This window comes from Pezoporus flaviventris, unplaced genomic scaffold, assembly GCF_033815535.1.
Source record: "Pezoporus flaviventris isolate CSIRO_AGI_PZ_B2104156 unplaced genomic scaffold, CSIRO_AGI_Pfla_v1 ptg000045l, whole genome shotgun sequence".
Taxonomy (NCBI): domain Eukaryota; kingdom Metazoa; phylum Chordata; class Aves; order Psittaciformes; family Psittacidae; genus Pezoporus; species Pezoporus flaviventris.
The window spans coordinates 20,032,540-20,058,977 of NW_026892593.1; the positions used below are offsets into that span (position 1 = coordinate 20,032,540).

At 42.2% G+C, this 26,438-nt stretch overlaps 1 protein-coding gene across 1 annotated transcript; it reads right to left on the reverse strand.

The window, feature by feature from the left end:
* Positions 1-7,466: 7,466 nt before the first annotated feature.
* WNT16 (Wnt family member 16) lies at positions 7,467-20,485 on the reverse strand. The gene is made up of 4 exons (XM_061467619.1): positions 20,157-20,485; positions 19,818-20,068; positions 17,664-17,944; positions 7,467-10,791 (listed from the first exon to the last, which is right to left on the reverse strand). Exons 1-4 carry the CDS (start codon positions 20,243-20,245, stop codon positions 10,327-10,329), a joined length of 1,086 nt encoding a protein of 361 aa, XP_061323603.1. The 5' UTR covers positions 20,246-20,485; the 3' UTR covers positions 7,467-10,326.
* Between the last annotated feature and the right edge of the window lie 5,953 nt (positions 20,486-26,438).

The following is a 26,438-nucleotide window of genomic DNA, read 5'->3' on the forward strand; positions in this document are numbered from 1 at the left end:
TTCTATTTCATAATGCTAGGCTATTATGGAAAACAGTGCAAGTCCTGGAATTGTCACAGAAATACAGTTTTGCTTGGTGTATATGCCAGTATTGGTTATGCTGCTATCCAGAATAGTATCAAGATTTTGAAGTTACTTGGCAGAGACTTAAGGGAGAAAAACCCACATTTGTCTGCATTACCAGTTTCTGTGGACTGTTCTTGCCTTCATTCTTCCAGTTTTGTGTGCCAGTGAATATTTCATCTTTCATCAAAAGTTTTGCATTTCCTCTGCAAAATTAAATGGAGAGGGAATAAGACTAAAGGCAGACCTCTTTTAGCCCTTGTAGCTTTTAAATTTGTGCCTTTTTTTTTTTTCTCCAGTGTAAAATATATTATGCCTGTCACCCCCTTGGAGGGTGACAAGTATACAGTCACAAAACTTACACAGATTTTTAAGCAATAAATTGGTAGGATTATTTTCATGACTTCTTAGATAATTTGATTCTTGTGGTTTGTTTGTTTTTTTTTGTTTTTGATGGAAATCTTCCTCTTATTCTCAAACCCATGCCCTCACAGCTTTATCATGTCACATTTAATAAGACTTTCCAAGTAAAATAAAAAACTTCCACTGAAGTGGGCGTACAATGTGCTCTCCTTGCTCCAGTTCATCATCATGGTCTGTTGACTTGCCACAGCATTCGGTCATGCCAACTCTTCTCTTATGCCTTGAGCAGGCTACTCACAATATCCCCCTGCTGAAGTAAACTTTACTCTTCAGAAGTGAGACTTGCCGATTATCTGCATTTAATTTGACTCTTCAGACTTCCCTGATCTCTCCCACAGCTGGTCCTAGGAAGCAGTCAGTTGAAAAGATGGAAGGCATTTTGTAGTTAGCTTTATGTGGAAGTACCCATGTGTGACAAGGTTCCAGGATGTGTATTTTCCCATGCAAGACGAGAGTATTTGCAGCATCCTGCAGGATTGTTGAGAACAGAGCAATGAGAGAATGAAAGATAAAGACGGGGGGATGCTTACCTCAAAAAAGGTGGTTGTGAGAATGGGAGAAAGGCACAAGAAGGGTATAACTTCATTTTCACCAAGGAGCACCTAGCTGGGATGCAAGCCACCTGAAAACAATTTCATTGTAAACCACAGCTCTCGATTGCTCCACTACTGTTGCTTTATATAGATAAAAGGAGTTTTAAGAAAGAAGGTGACGGAAGCCTCTACCTCATACCCTCTGCATCTTTTCTAGTATCTTTCATGATCAAACTTTGTATTTTCTGTTCCTCTGGAAACAGCAGAGCCTTTTACAGCTTTAGTTTACCAGCTGCTAGTTTGCAAAAGGCTTCCTTTTTTCTCAGCATGTTTTGCTTTCCAGGTATCTTACTGCGGCACTTAATTCCCTCTAACATTGGCGTGGCTACTAAATGCTTGATGTGTATGTAATGTCTCCTAAACTGTTTGGATTTTCTGCAGTCTGTTTTTCAGGAATGAGTGTATTAATAAATAGAGGCCAGGTGGATAGCTTCAGGAGGGGAAATAAAATAATACTGCCACCATTAAGTGTTGACTGACTTAACCTGTGTAAGGGTAGGAAGGGCTTTATTTCCTCCCTCAACTGATGGGTCACAGCTAAGGTGGTTACCAAGCATGGGACTTTTTATTGATGAAATCCAGCTTAGCATTATGTCTGTAAGGCCAGGCTAAGGCTATTCCATAGCTTAATACAAGGGGCCTGGCTAAGAAAATTGAATAAGAAACCTGGAAGGCTGGATGGGAACTTTGAGGCCAAAGTAGGAAGGTACATGAACAGCTCTCAGCCTGTTCCAGTGCTACTATGAGGTGTCAGGGGTTCCTGAGGCTGAATTAGGGACATGAGGGACTCAGCTTCTCGCCCTCTGAGCAACGTGCCAAAACAGCACAAGCATCTTGTCTCAGCCATCTCCTGCTGCTACCTCCTTGGAGGGGAAAAAGTGAACTATAGCAAATGAGAATGTGCTCTACTTGAGATGTTTCATTACATTCTCATTATCTTAGTATTAGCTTAAACCCACTTTCAGTTCCTCCTTGCTGCTCCTGTAGTCAGCACTTTCAGCCTTACAAACAAGACCTGTGTGTCCCTCACAGTCTCAGGTTAAACCAGGTTCCTCAAATATCTCTTCCTGTGCTTAACTACTCATCTAGATAGGTTGTCTCATGTACCATCCAAATCTTTGCTGATGGATCACTTTTTTTTTCAAGTTAAAAATTGATGATTTTCCTCCGGTGTTTTTTGCCTTCTTTCTGCCCTTATCTTTTCCTTTCTCGAATATGCAACACAGTGCCTTTAATCTTGCATATATCCCTTTTAAGTAGCTATAATGTGTAACCACCCATTCCCTCAAAAAGTTCTATTCCTTCCTTAGGGTGGTGTCTGTAGCAGGATATGGCTACAACCTCACTGACATGAAAAAAGGCACTCCCAGATGAGAAAGAATCATGTCTCCCCATTGAGCTTGATGGATGGCAGTGGAAGGGAGTGCTGTCTTCTGTGGAATGTAGTCTGCAAATGTTTTTTCCTATCAAATCCCACAGCAATCCTCTCTGACTAATTATCTTTCTCAGCCTTAAATATTTCATCATTGTCTTTATCAGCACAGCCTCATGTTTCCAGATGTTGGCAGCTGAATCATCCTTCCCATTGGAAAACTTGGTGGATAATATCTTGATCTCTGGCTTTTATATCTTAGCCCTAACATACAGTGTATATAACTACACCTTGTGTTACATTTTGTAGTGTATTAGTAGATAAAATGAACATTGTATGTTTGTTATCCTTTAAAGTACATACAAATGAAAACTTTCAGGGCTTTAGAATATATATGGAGAGAGGTAGGGATCAGTATAGAGCACTGTAATAGTCCAGCTACATTGTCTGCTGTGTAAAATGCACAGAAATCTCTCCATCCTCTGGGAATTTTCTGATCGCTGGAGGAGCCCAAAGTAGCTGGTTAATTCTGTTCCTCTTGTTGATCTTGCACTACAATGCAAGAGGTTCAGAGTGATTTCTTAGTATTGCAATTATCGGACAATCAGCAAATAAAAAAGCAAAACAAAACCCACTGAACCCAAATAACCCAACATGGTTACTGAAGTGCTTAAACTTGTATTATCCCAAATACAGTGTTAGCAGAATACTGTTCTATCTTTCCTTATTGCAGTTTAGTCCTCAGTGACCAGAAGCAAGGAGGGCTTTTTAAAGATATTACTTTCAGTTGTACTGCCATAAAATCACTGATCAATGGAAAATGTGCCTGCCCTGCAGTATCAATCCTTTTTGTACGTGGCCTGCTTATTTTCCTGAGAAGGCTCCTATGTTAGCACATTTGGAGGAATCATAAAACTTCTACAGGAGGTGATTGTAGTATTGAATAATCCCAAAAGTTGGGTTCTGCCTGGTTCTCTTGCGTGGAAATCCCTAAAATGGGTTTATTTCACTAGCTGCTTTGTTTGCAGAACTTCTGTCAAACAGTGTCCATTCATGCTGCTTGGGTTCTGGTTTTGTTGGTTTATGTTAAAAACCTGGAGTTTTCAATGCACATGAAGTGTGAAACCATAGTTGGATAATAGTATGGCCCTGGCAGCACAAACAGCTCAGAGTTTCTACCCCTGGTCACCTCCCTGAGTTCTTATTGCCATTGCCAGTTTGCTGCTCCAAACTGAGCCAAATCTATTAGTTTGAGGAGTGTGTCTGTGAACCATGTTGTAAACCAGTCCTGTCAGGATTGCTGTCAATCCTGTGCTCTCAGGGCAGGGGGTAGAGAGCCTCATCCCACGCTCCACCAGCCTGACACTGCTGTCTAGAGCTCCAGAATAAGTATAGAACGTAAGCACTTACTTATGTCTCTAAGTTTCAGGTAACTTCTGGGTTTGTCCCAGTGGCATAATCATCAATGACTAGCCAGAATTGTATTTAAAAACCCAAATAGCCCATCTGAAACTGGAATTGAATAGTGTCTTGCTGTTGTGTTCCTCTGCACACTGATTCTCCTAATGATATATAGGTCCTCCAAAGCCTCATTATGTTTAACATCAAAATATTATTTAGTACATACTGAGACACAATAGAGTGTCAAATTAATTTCTTAGATTATAGGGCAGATTGGTCCATGCGAAAGAATGGGACATTGTTTCAGCTGTTAGCTGCTTTTGTGCTAATGACACGAGGCGCAATGTACCTTTCAGCACAGGGAATAAATCATCATCCACATAAGTAACACTGCAGTCTGGTTTTAACCTCTAGTAGAGTGTCAAGCTTTTTCCTATAGAAAACAGAAATGCTTGTGAAATGGGTTTCACTCTGTTCCACAAACACAGATTGTCAGGGCTTAGGGGAAAATGACTGTAGAAATCTTACCCAATCAGAAATTTCAGCATTTTAATTGCTCATCCTGCCTGATGCACACATAAAGATAAAAAACAAAAGAAAAAAGAAAAAAAAAACAACAGGATTTCCCTGAAGTAGCAAGGAAAAAGAGCATCTCATTTAAAATTACACTGTTTAGTCATAAACAGAGCCAGGCTGAGAGGAAAATGAAATGGCCAAACCCTGAGATGGGCCCTCATCTTCTAGCCTGTGAGGAACTGTACTCACGCCCACAGGCTCAGGTTCAGCAGAAGGATTCACAAGGCATGTGGCCCTATGTTGTACTGACCCTCTCTTTCTTCAGTTCAGTTAGTGCATCTGAACTCCATGTGTGTGTCTGCCTTAACTCTCCTAGACACTTTATTTGTTACATCTCTTTGCTGTGCAAACGAAGTGATAGCTCACCTCCACTGAAGGTCATCCATTTACAGTCAGCCCTGTCATCCAGATTCCAGCCTCAGCCAGAGGGATCACCAGTCAGTGTTATTTGCTAGCTGGGAAAAAAGTTGCGGTCTCGTGTTCCTATCTGCCATTGTACTTTTAGTGCTGGTACAGAGTTGATACAGCAGCCATAGAGGATTAATTCCCAATTGATTCTCCACTGAGTAAACCATTAGTTATTTAACAGACCTGCCTGTGGAATTACACAATTGTCAATTCAGTGTAACAGCAGACTCTGGGACGGGCACGGGTATTTTAGCAGTAATTACCTGCAGCATTAATGTGGAGTTCACAGGCAGTATATACCCTTCAGGATGAATTTATCATTGGTGTGTGTGGTAAAAAAAGCATGTTTGACTCCCAGAAATAGAGACAACAGGAGCCCATGTTTAGGAAATTGAACTGTAGTCAACTGATTATTTTAGTCTTTGCCTGTCCTTGAAAAACTCTGATGGGCTCCACAGCAGGACTTGCCCAGTAGTCACGACTTGGATTGTCCTAACTAGTCAATCACAGTTTTCAAATCTGTGTGGTCTGAGAAACAAATGCAGGTGACCAGGTAGCCAAAGCACTAGGCTGACCATCAGGAGACCTGGCTGTTATAATTTTATTTCAGCCTAGGTCTGCCACTGCTTTTGCAAGTGCCTTTGAGCAAGTCATTTCTTCCCAGCTTCCCATTTAGAGTCAGAATACTGCTAATACTGCCGCCCTCCTTGGGAATGCTCATTGGACGTATGGGTGTGAAGCCCTGATTCTCAGTGAGGTACTGTTAGCTATTGTCTGCCTGTGCCTGTGCTGATCCGCTAACCGTAAAAATTGTGAAAGTGCGTAAATTCCTAAAAACTGCTATTGCAAATGCTTGCATGAAAGGAAAAATAAAGACATGATACCTCATTCACCATTACTATTGCAGCTGGATCTGGGCATTCCAGGTCACCTGGCAGCAGAGATGGGATCCCGTCAGGAGAGGATTCACAATTAGCATTTTTGACAGGCCATCTAGAACAAATAATAACATTTTTTCCATTTTAATACTTGCTGATATTCCACCCTGTGTGATAGCTACCATAAGTTAGAGGGCTGAGACAAACAGTGCCTCATTTGGCATGACACTGCCACGGTGAGATGATCCTTTTATATGTTTTTAATAACTTTGGGGCAGCATGATTTGGCGTAGGTTCAGCACTGTACGTAACTCAGCCTTGATGGTTTTGACCTACGAGGAACTGCCCTAAAGTCAAAATTTTTGTCTTGTGAAACCTCATCCTTCACTGAAATCAGGCGCCTCAGCTCTGTCAGAAACCTCAGCCAGGGATATCCTTTTAACATCATTTCCTCTGAGTGACCAGTGCTAATTGTTGCTGTTTACCTTACACATACGTTTCACATAGTTGTCATTCATCAAAAAGTGCTGCCCAGCACCGAGGCATTTTGAGAGTACTGGAGGCTACACATCCGTTTAGTACACATCCTTTGACAACGGATCTCCAACAGGCAGGGACAAAATGGTGTTCTTCAGGGGCTGATGCACGCACAGATAAACTGGCATGTCGATAAACTGACCAGCTGTATTTCTGCAGTAACTCCTCTCAGTATGTCAGCACTTCGGTCAACAACACAGCTTTGCTCTTAAAAAATGCAGCCAGTGCACATATATTTCTGTTTTCAAAATAGCATACATCATTTTCACTTTCAGAAGAGGTTACAATTATCCTTTCTTCAAAAAGTAAACTTGTGGCATTTTTCATGGGTTTGCTACTTTTCACAAACTGCTGCTTTGTGCATAAAAGGGCAGTGTGAGGGAACGGGACTGGGACAAGACCTCTCTCCCACTCAAACTGTGGATTTCTTTCCATTTTTTTCTGGTCTCACTTGCTCAAATAAGCACACACATGGCTATGTTTAAACAGAAAGGATGTATTATTGCAAAGCTATACAAGAGTATTATAAGGCTGTTTTAAAAGGGTGAAAAAAGATCCACCCTATTAAACTGATTGAAATTCATCCTAGTGCCATATGCCCACGAAAGTAGCTGAACCACGTATGTCATATATAGGCTCCTTTTTGAAAGCAGACACATGCTGTCTTACAGATGGTTCTCCATCTCGTTCTCACCCAAGGAAAGCTTTTCCAGAGTGGAATAAATACTGCAATAGATATCAGCTAATTTCTTTATCCTTGTGATGCTACTACAAAAATATGTTCATATCCTGATCCCATCCAGAATTGCTTTTACAGATGCTGCCTATCCAGAACTAGTTTGTATGGATGTGACTTAGAGCAAGCATCAATTTCAGCTGTGACAGGTAAAGAGAGGGGCTCATGCTCCAGTCTCCGCAGTGCACTCAGCTTTGCTTCTTCTTCCCCTTGCAAACCCTTGACATTAGTGCAGCAGAAGAGCTACCACCACCCTCTCACACCACATGCATTTGCTCTCACCAGTGCTCTGCCTTCAGTGCAGAAAGGGTAATGCCACCTCCCACGAAATAGCTTTCTTCAGCTCCTCCTGCTGCTGCCAGTGAAGGTCTAACCCATTACCTTGTTCCTCAGTCATAGTAGCTTTCATAAACTTGGTGGGTTGCCACTTCTCTTCATTGTCTTTTGTCATCCTTTAAAAAAATAAACTCTTCCCCCCACAAACCAGGAAAAAAGTCTTTTATTTACAACATTCATGAACGAAAAGATTTTCTTTTTTTAAGTAGATGACATCTCAAAAATAATGCAGCACCAAAAAACTGGATAGCCAAGTAGGCAAGGGACATCCTGACTGCATTGGCTGCTTCACAGCTCCCGTGTCTCCCCTTCAAACCCACAGAAACAGCCTGCTGAGTTTTTCCTTCTGGGCGAATCCCTGAAGCTGACCTTAGGCCCAGGAGTCCAGGACCATTTTCTCCCCATTTCTTACCCTGCCAGAAGTTAAGGAATACCAAGAAGTACACTGGCAATTTTCCTTACTTTACAGGTGAGGCATGGGAGAACCTTTAGATCTGGTAAAAGCTAAGGTTGTATTGAGATACACATTGAGGCAGGTTCAAGAGAAGATCTTGGTCTCCACACTTAACTCCTAGTGGCTGGTTCCTGCTGGAGCTCCGTACAACAAAATGGTGGAGACCTCCACGCTGAACGCAATGGACGTACTTCTAGGAGCAGTCTCACATAGGGCAGGGAGGCACTTACCTCTGCCAGCAATTTGATGTAAGGCAGATTCAGAAAGAGTGAAAGGTGGTCTCTACAACACCTCCATATCACTAGTGACCAGGAACATGTCCCATCCATTCTGCTAAGAGGAGCTGTGGCACAGCCTCTGGGTTTATTTTCATTGATGGGAGATGGGAACAGCCTCTGCTCATAAATTTCTTCAAGGTCTTCTGCCAGGGTGTGTCCTCCCCATCTAAGTTTTCACAGGGAGGGTGTTAAATCTTCCTGTGACAACAACTGGCACACTGAGCACCCTTCTCACAGAGAGCAGGTTTTGTGTCTTCAGCATAATTATCTATCGGGCTAGGTCAATGGAGACAGACTGGCCAAATGTGGCGGGGGAAAGGTCCAAAGAGAACGAGCAAATAAAGAACTTTTGGTTGCTGACCTGATATTCCTAAGGCACTCCACATAAGGCAATGAAGTTATCACAACGCTGAAGATTTTGTTTGCTTCTTCCTGACCTACACATCCATTAAAGAGTGAAAGGGAATCTGGTCACCATCTTTCATAGGAAAATAATTGACAATTAGGAAATTAATTCCCCAAAGCAACTTTGAAAGCCTCAACTAAGACGTCTGAGATGATTTCTTTCTAAGAACTGTTAGTGTAGAAAAAGCTCAGGGACTGTAGACCCTTGCAAGTCCCCCTGATGTCAGTGGGAGTTCTGCACTTACTACTAGAGTTGGGATTTCACTGTTTGTAAAATGGATTTAAATTAATAAAAACAGTATACAGAGTATTAACTGATCATTTAGAAAGTCATAGTAAGTGTTTCTCATCAGTGTGCATTAACTACAATAATTATAACCACCCTGATGGTAAGAAAAGAGAACATTTTCATAATTTGCTGACTAATCTCCCCCTTGCACATGCAATTAAAAATCACTTAAAGGCTACTATAATAGTAACAAATATCTAACCAACAAATGTCAAAGGCCGTAGTCTTATCACATTAGTTTTGGAAACCTTTTACATAACTTGCATAATTTAAATATTTACAAAATATAAACTTTCTTGTCTTATCAAAAATAGGTCTTTGCACATTTAAACAACAGAAACCCTTTCACATGGTGCTTTTTAAACCTGGCATTAAATCACTGTATAAACATAAACAACCTTTCACAGCTGTAAAATGAAGTTGAGACAACATATGGAAGTGGAGAAAATGTTATCAATGACAGTTTAAGTATTTTAGTGGTGTGAGTCAATCCGTGAAATACATTGTGCATTGAACTTACTTAGGGTGCAGACTAACAAGAAGCTCTAGCATTGAGTCCTATAACAGAAAGTAATGCTTAGAAAACCATTCCACTTTATGGCAGATTTCTTTGGGCTGAATCTCACATGGTTATTTATGAAGATGACGGCGAACCACCAGTGAGATGGTTGAACATGGCAGGTTGTTGCATAGTCCAACAGCGGGCATCGACCAACTGACTTGCAAATGGTGTGTTCAGATACTGAGGAAATGCCTGCAAAGGATTTTATTTCCTTTAAATACCAAACTGCATTTCTGGCCCTCCTCAGACCTATCCTTTGTCCGTTTGAAAGACAACCTATGAAAAATCCCAAGGCACACCATCAATGTTCCTCAAGCTCTGCGCCAGCCCGTCTACTCTGGACACAGCTTGCTCCACACTGGTGGACCTTCCTCCTCTACCCAGGCAGTGCCTGGCTCTTGGCAGTCATGCATGTTTCCCAATGCCAGATGGTTTCCTGCATATTATGCAGAAGACAGCTTTCTGAACAGTTGCAAAGCAAAGGTTTTATGGTCAACAGCAGAACATTTGCCCTATCTTTGCTTTTTCTCTCTAAAGCCTGCAGAAATGAACCATCTAGTGGGTCCATCTAGCCCCAGTTTTAAAAATACAGACATAAGGATTATATCTAATGTTCATATCTGACGTACACATGTATCTTACACACCCTCCTACTCTTCAGTTTCTGACTAATGAGATCTTGAGTTTTCTCCACTGTACCTACTGACTACATGGATCTTCAGGACATTGTGGCTATTAAAAACTTGGAAAGTTCAGTGTCTGTCCGTGTTTGTGGAGTTACATGTTCAAATGTGTCATCAGGAGTCCTTTTTTGTTGTTTTAGCTGTACCTGTGTGCAGGCTGCTGTTCGCTTTGTTGCTCTGCATACACCAAATGCTTGGGCTACCCGTTGTTTGGTAATACCCATTCCCCCTGAGGCTGATCCTCCTGCAATTCCACATGGCAAGAGTAATTACTGCCCGTGTGGCAGCTGTGTGTACCAAGCAGTGCAGGATGGTTGGTGTGTACTCTGTACTTATTTGCAGGTGTGTACATCGGTCATGGTCTCGCATCTCCGGCAGCGCACGTAGCAGCACCACACAAACTTGCACTCACACCTCTCCACATGCCTGACAACATGGGTGTTGTACCCGCGCCCACAGCAGAGGAGGTTGCAGCCGTCAGGTCCCTCCGAGGTGCGGTTACATTCCCTTCCCTGAGTTCCAGGGATCCCCAGTTTTTGGTCTTCAACACAATAGTTGGGTGATTTGTTCACATACAGCAGGTCTTCTTTCCCAATTGGTATTTTTCGTTGGCTTTTCTCTTTCCTGCGTAGCTTTTTTTTCAGTCTGTCTGATATTTGTATGCTGTTTTCATACTTATCCTTTAAAAAACGGCCAATCTTTTCAAAGGAGGACATTGTTTTCCAACAAGTTTTCACAGCACAGGACCCAGAAACACCATGACAACGGCAATCCACTGACATCAGCTTCGCTACAGCCTGAAAGCAAAGCAGAGAACGACATTTGGATGTGGTCCTTTGTTCATTAGGAATACTGCCTGACATCAGTAACACAGAGGTCTCAAAGTATTACAGCTGCCATTGCCATTTCAGTAGTGGAGAAGCCAGAACACAGGAGGATACATGTTAGAAATCAGGTTTCCAACTCCAAACCCCCACTATGAGAAGCCTGGTCTTCAGAAGTGATCTACATTTGCACTTTGCAATGGCAATTACATAGCAATACCAAATCATAATAAGAAAAGCTTGTATTTCTGGCTGGCTTTTCATTCCGGAGGCTCCGAAATAGCTGAAGCGACACATCCTGTGTCACTCCTCCCACTGCTGGAATGCAAACAGCCCTTACAGGGAATAGTAGGAGGGAGAGCAGGGATAGGGCAGGTAACGGCACTGTTCCTATGTTGGAAAACATTTACTGGGCACTTCTATGCCATCTCTTAAGGGTGCCTTGAAGCTACAATCAAGATCACTAAACATTCACAACACAGTATGCAACTAAGGTCAGGGGAATGTCTTGAGGTTGCACAAGTGTGTAACCAGTGTGGCTCAGCATCCAAAGCAGTGCAGCATACAGACTGCAGGCTCCTCAGGGCAGACCTGTGTTGGAATAGCAGGAGAATGCCCACATCTCTGAGCTCCATAGGAAGTGTGTCAAAGGAGCCACTATAGTGCAGCAGAGGTGTCCTGAACTCGGTATTCTGGAGTAAATCTCAGATGCTTCTCACTTACAGGATGAAGTCCTGATCTTGTAATATAAGCATACTAGTACTACCATGGGTTTCTAGTGTTTCCAGTTGAATAATAGCTCTATTTAACACCATTTGATATTCATACTACTATCATAATAGTAGTCATAATATCATAAGTAGACAATAGTAGTCATAATATCATAGTATCATAATACTATTATTCATTCATACTACTTTCATAACTTCCAGTGTTTTAGCAAGATATTCACGGTTATTACCAACATTAAAATATCCTGACATGGGCTATTTTTCCATGCCCAAACAAAAGTAAGCACTGGGCCGAACAGTAACTGGGAATCTGCAGCTTGTGTTGAGCTTTTGCTACACAGAATAATTTTGGCTCAGTTTATAGAAGACCCAGCCTCAAAGAACTGGAATCTGTAAACAAGCAGTAACTTTCTTTATCTGGAACTGCAACTCAAACAGTCAGCAGACAATCAGTATACTTCCTTATAGGATATCTAATAGTCATAACATTATTCATATAGGCTTGTGACACATCTCACATTAGAGTCTGTAAAAGAACACAGAAAAACTGTTGCTTGCTCAGATACAGCACAAGGACAAGGTATCATAATTTTCACTTTGTTTTACCTTTCCATTAACATACTCTCTGGAGCCATCCTATAGACTCATATGAGCCATTGGTTAACGGTGTGGAAAGCCTGTGTTATCATCTTCCATTTTACTAACATTTCCAACTCTCCCCATCCCCCCAACCCATATTTAATCTCCACAATTGAGGCAATTGGGAAATGTAATAGAAAGTGTGAATTTTAAATTAACTTATAATAATTCTATCTTGAAACTCTTCATGCAGAAAGGCCAATGCAGATTAAAATTATTCTTCTGTGGAGGAGCAAGTATTTCCCAGAAAATGGGGAAGACACCACCCCTTCCCCTCCAACTTCATGATGTTTATTAAACTTCACCCTAAACCTTCATTACCCCACAGTCCCCACAAACATTAACTGAGGTCAGTCTCTGTCTTTGACAAACTGTCTTAGGGAAGGAAAAGAGCAGAAGACGAATCTACCTAAGACCTTCCTCTGTTTTCCTCTGAGAAAGTAGTTTCATTTGCCTGTTCCTAAGTCTTGATTCTGCAGTGAGATCAGAACCCTGAAATCCTACTGAGTTCTACTGACCTTATTCAGGACCAGAAATAAACTCAAGCCAGGCTGCTTATTTGTAGCTCAGGCAGCACAAATGCAAAAGTTTCAGAGCTAGTCAGGGCATGGAGCACATAAAATGAGCAGTTTCTACCTTGTGTGTTAAACTGTCACTTTTCATCATTGGGAATGTGGTCTCTGAAGTTTGGGATGAGTCCAGTGTGGTCAAATCCATTGATTTCAGTGGTAGTCAAGGCCTCCTGACATGTTCTGCCCCAAAGATATTGACACAAGCCCAAGTTGGTATTTGCATATAACTCTACAAACGTTATTAAAACCGCACATGACCAAAGTGCTTACAGTCACATCTTTCTTTGGTGAGTGAATAGGACCTATTTGTTGGTAGAGGTTACTACAGAAGGCAAACAAGGTACTCAAAGAACCATTATCAACAAAGAACAGGTGTATGCCCTGACCTAGAACAGCCACTAGCCTTTGCAAACTCAGCCTGGTGAAGTGATACACCAGTACAGGAGATGATATTTCCAGATGCTGTAGATTTCTTTTGGGATTGGAGATTTTTCCCTATCCTGGAAGACACATAAGAACATTGAAAAAAAGCAGACCCTCACCTCAGAGCACACACAGATTTTTTCAGTGGCGAATCAACTGGCTGTAATTCTTTTAGATACCTATCTTCTCTCTTTCCCAGGTTAGTTAACTGTTTAATGGACAGACTTGACCTTGTGCTTGTATCTCAAGTATCTATCAATAATCTCACAAATCTATCAATAAGGAAATCACTGGGTAGTCAGAATATGTCACTAAGACTGACAGTGACTGAGGCAGACAAGAATTTGAGATCCAAGGATAGAAAGTCTTTGTTAGAACACAGATAATCTAATAAAATGTCAAGGAAAAGACAAACATGATACCAAACCATAAATTTTACACATGATCTAAAACCAGAAGGGATTTAATAGTATTTTCCAATTTCTAACAATTAGTTATTTATACAAAGGCAACTAACTAGAATCTCTTCATCTGAAATCACATTGTACTATAGGATTTATAAGATTACAGTTATAATCCTTGCTTTCACTGCAGTATGATGGTTCTAATTAGGGAAGAAACAACAGGGGAAAAATATACAGTTTGGTTTGAGAAAAGAAGTGTAATTCCAAGTCTGATAGAATCACGCATAGTAAAATATGGATGAGGCAGAACGATCCAGAAATTGTCTGGGAAGCCCTGGACATGTCTGCTAGGTGCTAAGGGTGAGTTACTTCCATGTAGGCAAGTAGTCCAGCAGTTTATAAACAGGAGCAGAAACGGATGTTGGAGTCTCAGGTTGATATCAAAACATATCATTAAAAACACAGCATATATTAGCAGTGATGGGTGATCAGATGACTGCTTTGATGCACTGTTTTAGAATGATTTGTGGTGTCATCAGAATTGTGCATGACCCCAGCCTGTTGCTTCCCAGCTGCTAGGATAGGCAAGTTTTCTGATTGGACTCCAACATATTTTGGGTTGCCTCTACTGCCAGCACAGGGAGCTGACATCTTGCTTTGACTGATGAAAAAACATGCCACTGGATCTCAGGCTGCCATGAAAGCTTTAATGAACAAACCCCTATAGTTGCACATCTAGCAAAATTCAGGTACTAGGAATCTTCTCTAACTGTTTTCTTGCAAGCAAACCTAAGATGGTGCCTACAGAGTCAAGGCAGCCTTCTGGTGGGACATGGCTGAGCACACACCTGTGTCTCAGCAGTGCAGTTACAGCGATGCACAGTTACTGGGATGCACAGAATTACTGGGAGTGTGACTTCCAGACTGACTCCACAAACGGTGCTCAGTGTCACACCTTTAGATTGACATGATAAATCTTTTCAGTTATTTATGAAATTGTGAGAGGATTCTCCCTAAGGAATAGAATTTCATAGAGAATTTCAAAGAAGTACTGTTACTCACAGAAACGTGGTGGATAGATGTGTCCTGTGCAAGATGGGACAGGTTTTCGGTTCTCTCGGGTGGATCCTGAAACTGACTGCTTGTGAGAAATGACCAGTGTGGAACTGAGAGTGGTCTGCAGTGAAGGAGGGTCACTAGGATTACAATTTGTATACCCCTTAATGCCAATTAATGCTTAGTATCTTCAAGCCAAGCTCTCTGTTTGTAGGCAGTGTACTCAGCTGTGAGACAGGGGCTGATTGATAGTACTTGTTTTGCAATGGGAGCCAATGCCTATAATCAAACAGCCTAATTTAACCCACTGGCAGAACTAATAGGACTATTCATGAAGACAAGCACATGTCCTGCTGGAGGTACAGCACTTAAGAAATGGTTGCAGACAGCTGGTAGGTCTGTTACCAACCCACAAGTAAAACTCTCTGATGAACCAATCTATGTCAGTGTGAGAACACAAGCCCTGCAGATCAAATAGGTTTCCACAACTGGAAAACTAAGCAGAATTCTTCCATCAGTAAAAAAATACTACTACAATAAAAGTCAAACCGTAGTGCCTGACTCGCCTTTATACCTTTATGTAAGGAGCAGGGTTGCACAACTCACATATGCACATCAATGTACACTGAACATTGCAGTGCTAAAAGATGAACATTTATCTTGTGGCAGAATAACAACTGAAACTGCAACCTTCTGAGGTTCAGGTTAGCATCCTAAACAGTGGATAACTCAGTAAAAGGATTTTTACTGTTTCAAAGTGTATATATTTTGGATTTAACTAAGAGATGTAGAAATAGCATTTTGTACAGAAATGGGAAAGTAGCAAGAGAATTCTGCACATACTAGTTCCATTAGTAACTCCAAACAAACAGGGAAGTATTTTGCATGGAAGACTGCTCTTGCAAGACACAGAACCAGGAACACGATAGTATTTATTACAAAAGGTCATAACATACCAAAATATATTGCAAAACATCCTTCTTGTAAGCTCTCAAACGTGAAGGTCAGCATTTTCCAATATCTCCTAGTTAAGGATTTTGGAGCTACAGAAGAGTTCTCTAAACTTACTTCAGCTGATATTGCTGTTAGAAATTCCAAGTACCAACAATAAACATTCTCTTTCACTCTGGACAGCAGTCAAAAATATTTGCTTTATCCTACAGTTTGCCATTAAGTTACAAAATATTTATGCACGGAAGCTGACTAAATACTCTGTGTATTTTCTTCCAAGGTAACGAGCAACAAATACACCATTGAAGCAAAATCAGTGAAATAAGTGTCTTCTGGCCTTTCAGGCTTGCAGGAGGTGCTGGGTTAACTATAGAATCATAAAATAGTTATGGTTGGAAAAGACTTTGAGATCATCAAGTTCCAAGACCCCTGCCATGGGCAGGGATGCCTCAAACTAGACCATGCTGCCCAAGGCTCCCTCCAACCTGGTCTTGAACACTGCCACTTCTTTGGACAACCCATTCCAGTGCCTCACCACCCTCACAGTAAAGAACTTCTTCCTTATATCTAACCTGAACTTCCCCTGTTTAAGTTTAAACCCATTCCCCCTTGTCGTATCGCTACAGTCCCTGATGAAAAGTCCCTCTCCGGTATCCCTGTAGGCCCCCTTCAGATATTGGAAGAGTTCTATGAGGTCTCCACACAGCCTAACTCTCTCTACAAATGTGATTAATTACCCTTTGCTCTTTCCCTAAAGAATAACCGCTTAATCTTCTGCCTCTTATCAACATTCTCTAGAACACAATACCAACCACCTTTCCTTGGAAATGATTTAGCTTACTGACATCAAATTAGACTCACAGTAACTGTTCTCAGTTTACTTAGGTTCAAAGTTTGCTTCTTGTATTTCAGTCTTAAAAAGGGCCTATGTCCCTGACAGATTTTCTGGTTTTCCAACTTAATTATATTAAATAACATATATAACCTTGTAAACTATAAAAATTAGTTTAAATTAGAATACTTTGCAACAATATCACCATGGTTCTTCCCCATCTATGGCAGATAGAGCAGTTAGTTTCAGTAAAACCCACTGATGCTGCTTTTGGCTACAGGAAATTACTGAGTTACAATGGAGTCCATCAATATATGTAGTCAAAACCAGAGGGTGTCTTTTCTTTCATTACAGCTGTGTCACTGAGCAGAACAGATTTAAAGTATAATGGGGCCAGAGAGACCCATTAAACATGAAGTTAAAAACTCCAAGGTAAAGCAGAGAAAGTGGTTTTAAAGCAAGAACCAGCATCCAAGTCTCTGCTATTTCAGATGTAAGCCCCAGGCACCAGTTTACAGACTCATATACTGGCTGTTTCTGCTCCCATTCATTGCTGTTTGCAAACCAGGACAGAAGAACCCAGTGTCACACACATACACACACATTTCCTCTGGAAGCATGGTTTTGAAGTCCTTTGGGCTGAAGAAGAGCTATCTGAAGCCAGTCTCCTCTCACTTCTCTGATAAATGCCCTAACCAATGGGCTTTTTTAAAACAGAGATGTCATTTCCATCCAACCTTTTAAAAGAAAAGGTTAACTCTTGATTTCTTCTGAATGGTTTTAGACTTCTAATCTCAGGCACAGTCCCGAGACTGTGGATGGGTAATGATGCCTCATGTCCAGTCTGCCTGCTCATTCAGTATTAAATTAAATACTGAATTAAAAATGCAGGCCATGATAATAATGGAATAATCAGTGACAAAGCTCCTAATGTATTACGCTGATAACATTTCAAGTTTGTTACAGAATATCAAATATCTACTTAAGATAACTCTGATTAGCACTCTGGATGCGGTCCTTACTTTGTGGATTTAATTTTTACTTGTGGAGTTTAGTTATCTGGTTAAAACCAGCTCTGATTCCAACTTTGTACATGTTTGCATTGGTGACTTTAGTGCTGTTCTTGCCACTGGCCCCATTTGTACCTGCAGTCAGGGACAAGCTTTTTTTGATTGATGCCATTTTGTCAATGAAGGTGAACAAGGAATTGCTGCCATTTCTGAACAGTGACACATACCTGCCTCCCAGCCTCGTTGTTGTGCAGGTTCATCGCCACCAGCCCGCTCCTGCCCGTTATGTTTTTGATGGGCATGTCCAGGAACTTTCTGCTGAATGACATTCCATAGTGGATGTCGTCGGAGCAGCCGCCCCAGTGCCAGCCCTCGATGGCCGAGCCGCCGTGCCGCAGGCTCGTGTCACAGGAACACTCAGTCACGTTTCCTGCGCTGCACGACCGCGTCACCGAATGCACGAGGCCCGCCGATGTCACTGCTGATATGAACGCGGTCTCCTTCGTGCCTATAAACCAACGTGCGGGCATGTTACTTCATCGCTCCCTTTGATTACCTCCATAGCAGAGCTCTAGAAAGCCATTTTACAAGCCAGACTGTTATTACAAGGGAACAGTTACAAGTTTAAAGCCATCACAGCTTGGTCTGTAGAGTTAACTTCTTTAAAGCAGTGGATATTCACATCCAAAAAAGACTTCAAGGCCTCTTAGCGTGACCGTGCTATTAATGATGCTGTTTCTGGCTGCTTGCACCATGCAATTTTTGGTAACTCCTCTCTAAATCTGGTTTGGAACTTTATTCACCACAGAAAATTTCAAGCCAATTTGCTTTTAATAATGATAATAAAAAAATATCAACCCCCAAACGAACCATACCCCCAACCCCATTACTCTCCAAACTGCTTTTCAATATTCACATTCATTTGAAGAAGAAAAAGTTAGTTCAGACCTCAGAGGAGGAGCTTGAAGCTGTCACAATCCCAGGTTACTTTGGTATAGGGCCAGAACTTACCTCATGCTAAGTTTAGTAAATATCGAGGTTCTCATTTATAAAGGTTGCAAACAGCACTAAAAACCTTAAACAAGACAGAAATCAGAATGGCACAAGGATAATTAGGCCATGTGCTTTTCCTAGAATAAGCTGCCCATGGGAAAGACAGCAGTTTAAAAAACCTTTAACTGTTAGGCTATATCTCAGAAGAATCATGGAGGGACCTGCCTGGGTCTCTTAAGCTCTGAGACTTCTGAGATACTGCAGCGCAGCTCTGTAAACGTGTTAAGCAAGATGTATACTCTCTAAGCAACCTGAAAATCAATGACTGGCCATTAAATGTAACTGAAATTTCACTGTACTAATTTTCACTGCTGTAAAAACAATGCGCTATTTCCGGTCTCCCAAGTTTCTGCTCACAGGCAGAAAAGTTCCTCTTTGTTTCTCCTGTTCATATTAATCGGTGGTGCTGGCAACCTCATAAAATGCTTCAACAGGACATACTAGTGACAGTTTGTGGGTTAGTAGTGCTGCTTATTTATGGGTCTGCAGGAATAGTCTTTCCCACTGGACATAAGGACTGACATACAGCATGTATGACTACATGCAGTAGGGTAAACTGCTCCCTGCTTTTTTTTTTGGTTGTTTTGTTTATTTTTTTATTTACTTATTTTTTGGAGTATGCATCATTTTTTATTGCACATTTTACATTTTTGTAGTTAATGTTTGATTTTTTCCACTGTTGCAGCATAAAGTGAAGACTGTACAAATACAAAATGAAGTAGTAAAATAGTTCAGTTCACATCAATGCCTGCACCAAAATCATCAAGCAGAGTGCTCAAAACAAACTTGCAGGATCAAGACCTGCCACCTGATACAAAGTGTCCCAATTTCAGTGTAAGTTTCAGCAATTTCATCATTAGCTCCAGTGCTTTCGAGCAGCTCTGGTCTTGCTATGCCGAGCAATACCACCTAATTGAGCACATTTTAAAGTAATTCACATTGCATACAGTGCTGTGAGCAGATTTTTACCTGCAATGAAGTGACTTTTTCGAAATACTATGTGTCATTACCCCACTCATTGAGTAATTATGACATAAGGGGATAAAGCCGACATCAGTCTAAGAATAACATTTCAACACAGTTAAGTAGATCTAGTTAAAGGCGCTGTCATCCTCGGACCTATTAAGCAAAATTGCAATGAGGAACAACGATTTTGGAAATGCGATGGTAGGCTGTGTCTGCTCCTTGCGCGTCGTGTACCTGTGTCAGGTTCCCGGGGAGGATGCGGCAACCTCCCACTACCACGCCCGGTCCCTGCGTCCGCCCCGCCGGAGCCCGGTCCCCGCCGGCACCTGCGGCCCCGTGGCCCCGGCAGGGCAGACACTCACCGCTGCTGAGCTGGTGCCCGAAGGCGGCAGCGGTGGCGGCGGGTCCTCGGCGGGCGTTGGGTGGTGGACGGCAGTCCCAGCGCTCGTGTCGGAACTGGCTGCGGCACTCCTGGAGGCCCAGGCGCGCTCCCTCCCGGATGGCGGGCACCAGCTCCGGCCTCTGCTTGCACAGCTCCTGCTGCCGGAGGCTCAGCGGCGGGCTGGCGCAGCCCGGCTTCTCCTGCCCGCCGGCGGCGGCGATGCCCAGCCACCTGCAGAAGCAGCCCCCTCGTCAGCTTCGGGCCCCGAAGGGACGGACGGGCTCCGCGCAGCCACCCCATCCCGCGCCCAGCTACTCACATCCAGGTGCCGCCGGCGGCGGCAGGGCAGAGGGAGATCAGCATCGCTGCCAGGAGCAGCAGCGCTCCGATATCTGCCCCTCGCCCCATGACCGCCGCATCGAGGCCCGCTGCGCTGCCGCTGCCCGCCGCCGGCTCCCCGGGCAGCAGGGACCGAGCAGGACCGTTGCCGGTGGAGTACCCCTACTCGGAGCACTTCTCCACGCGGGGCAGGCTGCAGCCGTCGGGGGAAGCCCGGGCCGTCGGAGGGCCCTGCCAGAGAGAACGGGCTGGAGGGGAGGGCAGCTGGAGGGAAAGCATTGGGAGCTCGTGATGCCCTTCAAGGTGAGAAAGTTGGGTTCGATGTTCTCCCCGGCTCTGCCTCCCCCGAACGCGCATTGGCCGCCCGAGACCGGGGCGGGCCGGGGCGGGGCGGGGCGCGGAGGAGCTCAGGGGCTCCGCACCGCACCGCTGTGCCCCGCCAGGCCCGGTGCCGCTGCTCGCCAGCCCCGCTGCCGGGCTGCCCCTCCCCTCGGGGAAACGCTGCGAGAGGCTGCGAAGGGCGCTGGCGGACGGCCGGCGAGACAGAGCGGGGCTGCAGGAGGGGGAACCGATACGTCTGCAGTGATTTCACCGCATTTCTGCGGAAGAGAAGGCACAAAATGCTGATGTTAATCATAACATCCACTACACTTTTAATTCAAATTTTCTAGTGCTTTAGCAGTATTAACTGCCTGGCTCCACAGTCAGCATCGGTAGCCATTAGGACAAAATTTGTCCACTCCTGTTAACTTCAGTGAGACGCTCTTATCAGCTACTGCTACTGCCTCAATAATAGTTAGTTACTCATTTTACACATTAACAGCCAATGAGTCAGCTAGCACCTGGTGAAGAGCTGGTGGTGGCACTCTGGACTTTAAAGTCCAATTTGATCATGCTACATTGCTGCTTCCTTCTGTGTAAGTGAAACACCTGCACTAAACATAATCTGGATGAGACGGCAGCACTGTAAAGACTTTGATTTGACACAGTTGTAAATCAGCTAAATAGCTGTTGTTGACTGACAACATCTCCAAGTGAAGAGCACAACAAATCATTTCAAATAATAGATGTACATTTTTTAGAGTACAACATATTGAGAAATAACCACATAAATGTGATGTTCCCCATCACTTTTTCCCCTTGGATGTACTGAGATATTTTAAGAGAACAGGCTGTGGTACATTTAGGCAAATTATGTCTCCTTCCTACTCTGCGCTCATTTGCCTGCTCTTAAAAGGGTCTCCAAAAGCATCGCCAGTTCTGGCTAGATGCCACATGACCCCATGAACTACTTAAACCTTTGGATATGGCTTGGTTTCTCTGTTTCGAATTTTAGTCTGGAGAGCATCTGCTTGTGGTTGCAGAGGAACTTAGTTCAGAGTGAGGGAAATGGATAGAGGACGACATAGGAACACAGGGAACGGGCTGTGAAACAGTCCTGGACCAGCCAAAACTGTGTGGGCTGTGTCAGAGAATTATCTAATTATTTCAGGACAAATGGTTCATTTTATCCTCACTGCTGCTTCCTGGCTCCACCTACCAAAGTTAATTCAAAGCCCTGGTCTAGCAGCTGTGTATTTCTTATGTGCTTCTTTATCTGCTATATGCATTTATCAACCACTCTGAAATGGTTCGTTCTCCTGCCAGTTCTTTTATTTAACAGGGGTCACTGTGATTTGGGGGTTTGTTTGTTTGCTTGTTTAGGATTTTTGTATTGTTGGTCATTAAATTTTATTTTAATTAATATGGAGCTTTCAGTCCTAAATTCTTATGTTATTTATTTTTTTCTAGAACCTGCAGAATCTTATATGTAATAGCAATGTAAGATTTAAATTAGAAAAATATCAATTAAAAAAATCTGGTCGTATTTGTAGCATATTTTATATATGATACCATAAATAAATTACTTCTCTGTTGAGTTTCCATATGCTGTGATCTGATTTTGTCTACACGTTTTAGGTACAGAAATCACTAAGTTTTTAGGAAAACTCTTTGATCCTATACACTTGTATAAGGTTAAACAGTTGCAATTTGGAGATCTGATACTAAAAAAAAAATCCCAGTATAAACTGTAAGGGACTTCTTGAGGTCATCCAATTCAATAGTTAGCAGTGACTGGAAGCAAACCACATTTTCCCATGACCATCTGCTTTAAAGAAGTTTGAATTATTATATATCTGTGTCCTAGCCCCCCATCTGCGTCTCTTCCCACTTCTTTCTCTTACAACCACTCCCCATTACACACAGCCCCTGCATCTCCTCTCTGGCTGTTGCAGCCTGGTTGCCCACCAGATCCTGGTTGCCCTTGCCCTTCTCCTGCCTCTCAGCTTCCTGCCTGCCATTTACACCACCTCTGTTCTTTGTTTCATCCAGCAATACTCTTCTCTCCAGGCAGAAGCAGCACATACAGGAGTATTCCTGTTAGACCAGAGCTATGTGACTGCATATAGGTTGGTTGGCTATCAGAAATGGAAGGGCAAACAAATTACTTTGCAAGTTTTGCACTTTGCAGGCCTACAAAGGAGCACAATTTAGAAATATCTTGCTGATCTACTAAAATGGATTGAAATTTGCCAAATGTTTTTAAAGTCTGTAATTCTAATTCACTGATGCTTCACAGCCCTCTGTGCTGGAAGACCATTCAGTCCATGAAAGACAGAACCAAGGTGTGATGCAGAGACAATGAACCAGAATCCAAGCCAAGGTCAAGTGCCAAGCCACAGAGATCAAAATTTACTGTAAATCAGGGAAGATAAATTAGATGTACTGCTTATATAACTTTCTCTGGCCAAGGTGGGGCTATCTCTGGCTATTCATAATAAAATGCCCATAATATTCTACATTAAAAAGAAGACAATAAACTGTTGTTAAAAGAAAAAAAAAAGGAAGGAAATGTGTCTAAGCTTAGTGGTGTTTCTTGAATGGGCATTTACTAATTTACTGATTTAGCGGTAAGTAAGCAGTAAGTTATTTAATGATGATTAACATGGTCTGGACAGAATCATTTCCATATATATATATATATATATACACACACATATGATTTACTGTTAGATAAGGAAAAATGCTCTGTTGTACAGAATCTGTGGGAACAAGCAGATCACTTGAAAAATAGTATGCTTCACAGATGGCAGATGGAGAACTCACAAACAGACCTCACAAACACGTGGTGATTCCAGAGCTACCCCTTAATATTATCTTTATAATAGCTGCACAACACAGTATACAGAACTGCATTTGTTATGTGCATGGATATATAGAAAATGGCAAAGTAGGACCTGAAAGGCAAGGAAAAGGCAGCTTCTCACAATTCCTTCCATCCTTACCAAAAAATCCAGAAGAAAGCTAGTGTGGCCTCCAAATAAATTTTCTGAAGCCTGTAACTCCAGACAGTTGCTGAATCAACTGCTGAGCAGATCTCCTGGCAGTCTATGTCTGTTGGTGATGTGGTGCCAGGAAGCTAGGGCTTAGGAAGAGGGAACTCAGTTTGATTTTGGAGTCTGTTGTTCTGTGTGGTCACAAATTTGGAGACAGTGTCCTGGATCAAGCAATATTTATGAGTGCTTGAGATCTGCTTGTGTTTTGGGGGATCCTGGGGGTAGATACAGGTTTCTTCTAAAATGTTGCAGGCAAATTCTGTTCTCTGATATGGACAGTATAAAAGTAGGTATTTTCTAGACTTACTCTGGAGTTTTTACATATCAATTTTGGCATACCAGGATTAAATAAAAGGTTTCAAGGGAATGCTGATAAGGCTTCAAAGCATAACTAAGAGGGGTGTGAAGGATGTGGAACAAAAAATTTTAATTCTGATTTCACCCACATCGTAATTACTACTAAAAATTAAAATGAGTAGTAAAATTGTATTTGATAACAGTGCACCTTTATGCCACCAATTAATTTCCCTTGTTGTTTTGAGGAGGACAAGAAATGCTCTAGGAGATATTATGCAAAATGAAACCTTTCATTGACAGAAAATTTGCTCCTTTTTTATACTTAAAGCAGCATTATTTAAGCTTTTAAGTTTTTTTCTTTTGTAGATAAAGTGTATGAGATGAGAGGAGGGTTGGTGCTGCTGGCTGCTGTGGCAGAGCTTCTAGGAGGTAATTACGCAGTTTGATGAAAACAGTAACTCACGTGTATGGAAAAACCCAAGTCACCGTAGTGGAGAGGGGAAGTCTAGAAGTATTTCTAATTTAGATTTTAAATCAGACTCCTGTGAGGGTTTAAACTACTATTTTGCTTCTCTAAGTGGAAGCTTTATACAGAAGTTCCTGAGATAAGCAGGATGAGATACTCTTTCTGTGTGAACACGTATGTGCATACATGCACATAGGTTGTGTGCACAGAAGCGGCATGCTCACAAGGAGTTTGCTGTACTTTAGGTATACAACAGGTAGAGGAAGGAGGGGGAGCTGTTCCCCTAGGGGCAACTCTGTTCATATTCCTGCCCCAACTGCTAATTTGCCTTAACACCTCACACACATCTCTTATAACAATAATTCCATTATATCTCATCATAGTGACATAGTTTCATGTGTACAGAATCCTTGCCATCCTGTGACGAGAGAACTGGGTTTGAGAGACAGATTTCATTTGCTGGTGTCAGGTGGCACATGACCATGAAACCCATGATTAGGACCTAGTTTTTCCATTTCTAATGAGGTACTTAACCTTTGAATGAGGATAATAATGGAAACAAAAGAATCTACACTGTAACTGTCGTAATGCAATGCTGGCACTCATTTTATTATATTCTCATCAAGGCACAGACGTGTGCCTAGTCCATAAAGCATTTGGTCAAGTAATCAAACTACTTGTATCTGTGTGGGAATTTACCTACAAGGCCAGTTTCAAAAGGGTAAAGCTTAGGAAGAAATGGGAGTGAATGGTATTGTGTTGGAATCACAGGTTGCATGCGGTCACTTTCTACTGCAATGTGGTGGTGAGAGGAAAGAATGAATGGCCTAATTTTTCAAGTTATACGACAACATTTAAAAAATCACAAAACTCCATTCATTACCCACTCTTTCTCCTAATTTCAATGATCTTACCCATTTCAGTACATTAACCTCATCTTTTCTGTCTCAGCATTTTTCCTTTAGACCCTCCACACTCCTTGCTTCACATCTTTCACCATTCCCACTTAGCACGTTTTGATCAATAAAAATAAAATAAAATTTAAAAAATCATACAGTTACATTCTGGGCCAGAATGTAACCGGTCCATGTAAAATTAAATCTCTTCACGGATAATAAGCACAGCAGATTTTCCAAATCAAGGTGCAAGAAACTCTAGTAAGAATGTAATCTGTCCCTTTGTAAAGATTCATTTTAATGTCAAATGGTTACAGGTTGCGTTGAACTAGAAGGTTTTACATGACTTCCAAAATTTTGATTAGATTAGATGATAAACATAAAATCCTTCCTTGAGCCTACTTAATCTTGCTAAATCAGTGTTACATGTTACTGCTTCCTGAGCCACCCTCTATTACCTCTCCTTAGTGATCCCCTCTTCTCCTTCTAATGTGTATTTTTTTTTTTTGGCTGGGCCTGGCACTGATGTATTTGAACCCACTTAAACCTCTCAGCACTCTCGTCACAGACAGTCTTTCCAGTCTTTCAGCTTTGGAAATCTTACCTGTGCTATATCCCTGCAGCTGTGATATTTATCCCCTGTTGCATAAGGCAGGGTGGTTGTGGTTTAAAATGTGTGTAGCCACAGGCAAGATGCCAAAGTCTACAGGGTTCAGTCTGTCCCCAACTAATTGAACTCTGCTAAACTGGCCAGTTACCAAAGTAGCTGGGGTTTGACATCTCAACAACCTTGTAATAGCAAAGACAGAAATAATGAGAAAGTTAAGGCCTGTGGGTATAAAAGGGAATAGTTTGGGTTGTTTGGGGGTGGTTTTGGGGTTTTTTTTATGCCTTTCCCACAGGTAGTTTCTTATTGCCTTGGTAATTATTTATTTTAAAACTTACTTCAACTCTTGTCTTTTGAGATGTTTGAGGGGTTCAACTGCTGTGAGAATCTTCAGTGGCCACCAGTGAAAATGGGGTCAGTGTGCAGCCTGATCTTCTACAATTTCCCTACTCATGTGAGCAGAGGGGAGTATCCCTTAGCATGGCAAAGGCAATAGTAAACGTGCCTTGGGTGTCATCCTGGAGAGCAGGGCAAGGCACCATCTACACCATCCCCGTGCAGGAGGCACTACAGATAGTCATTGCTAGGAGAGGCAAGAAGGAGGCACGTGGTCCAGTGT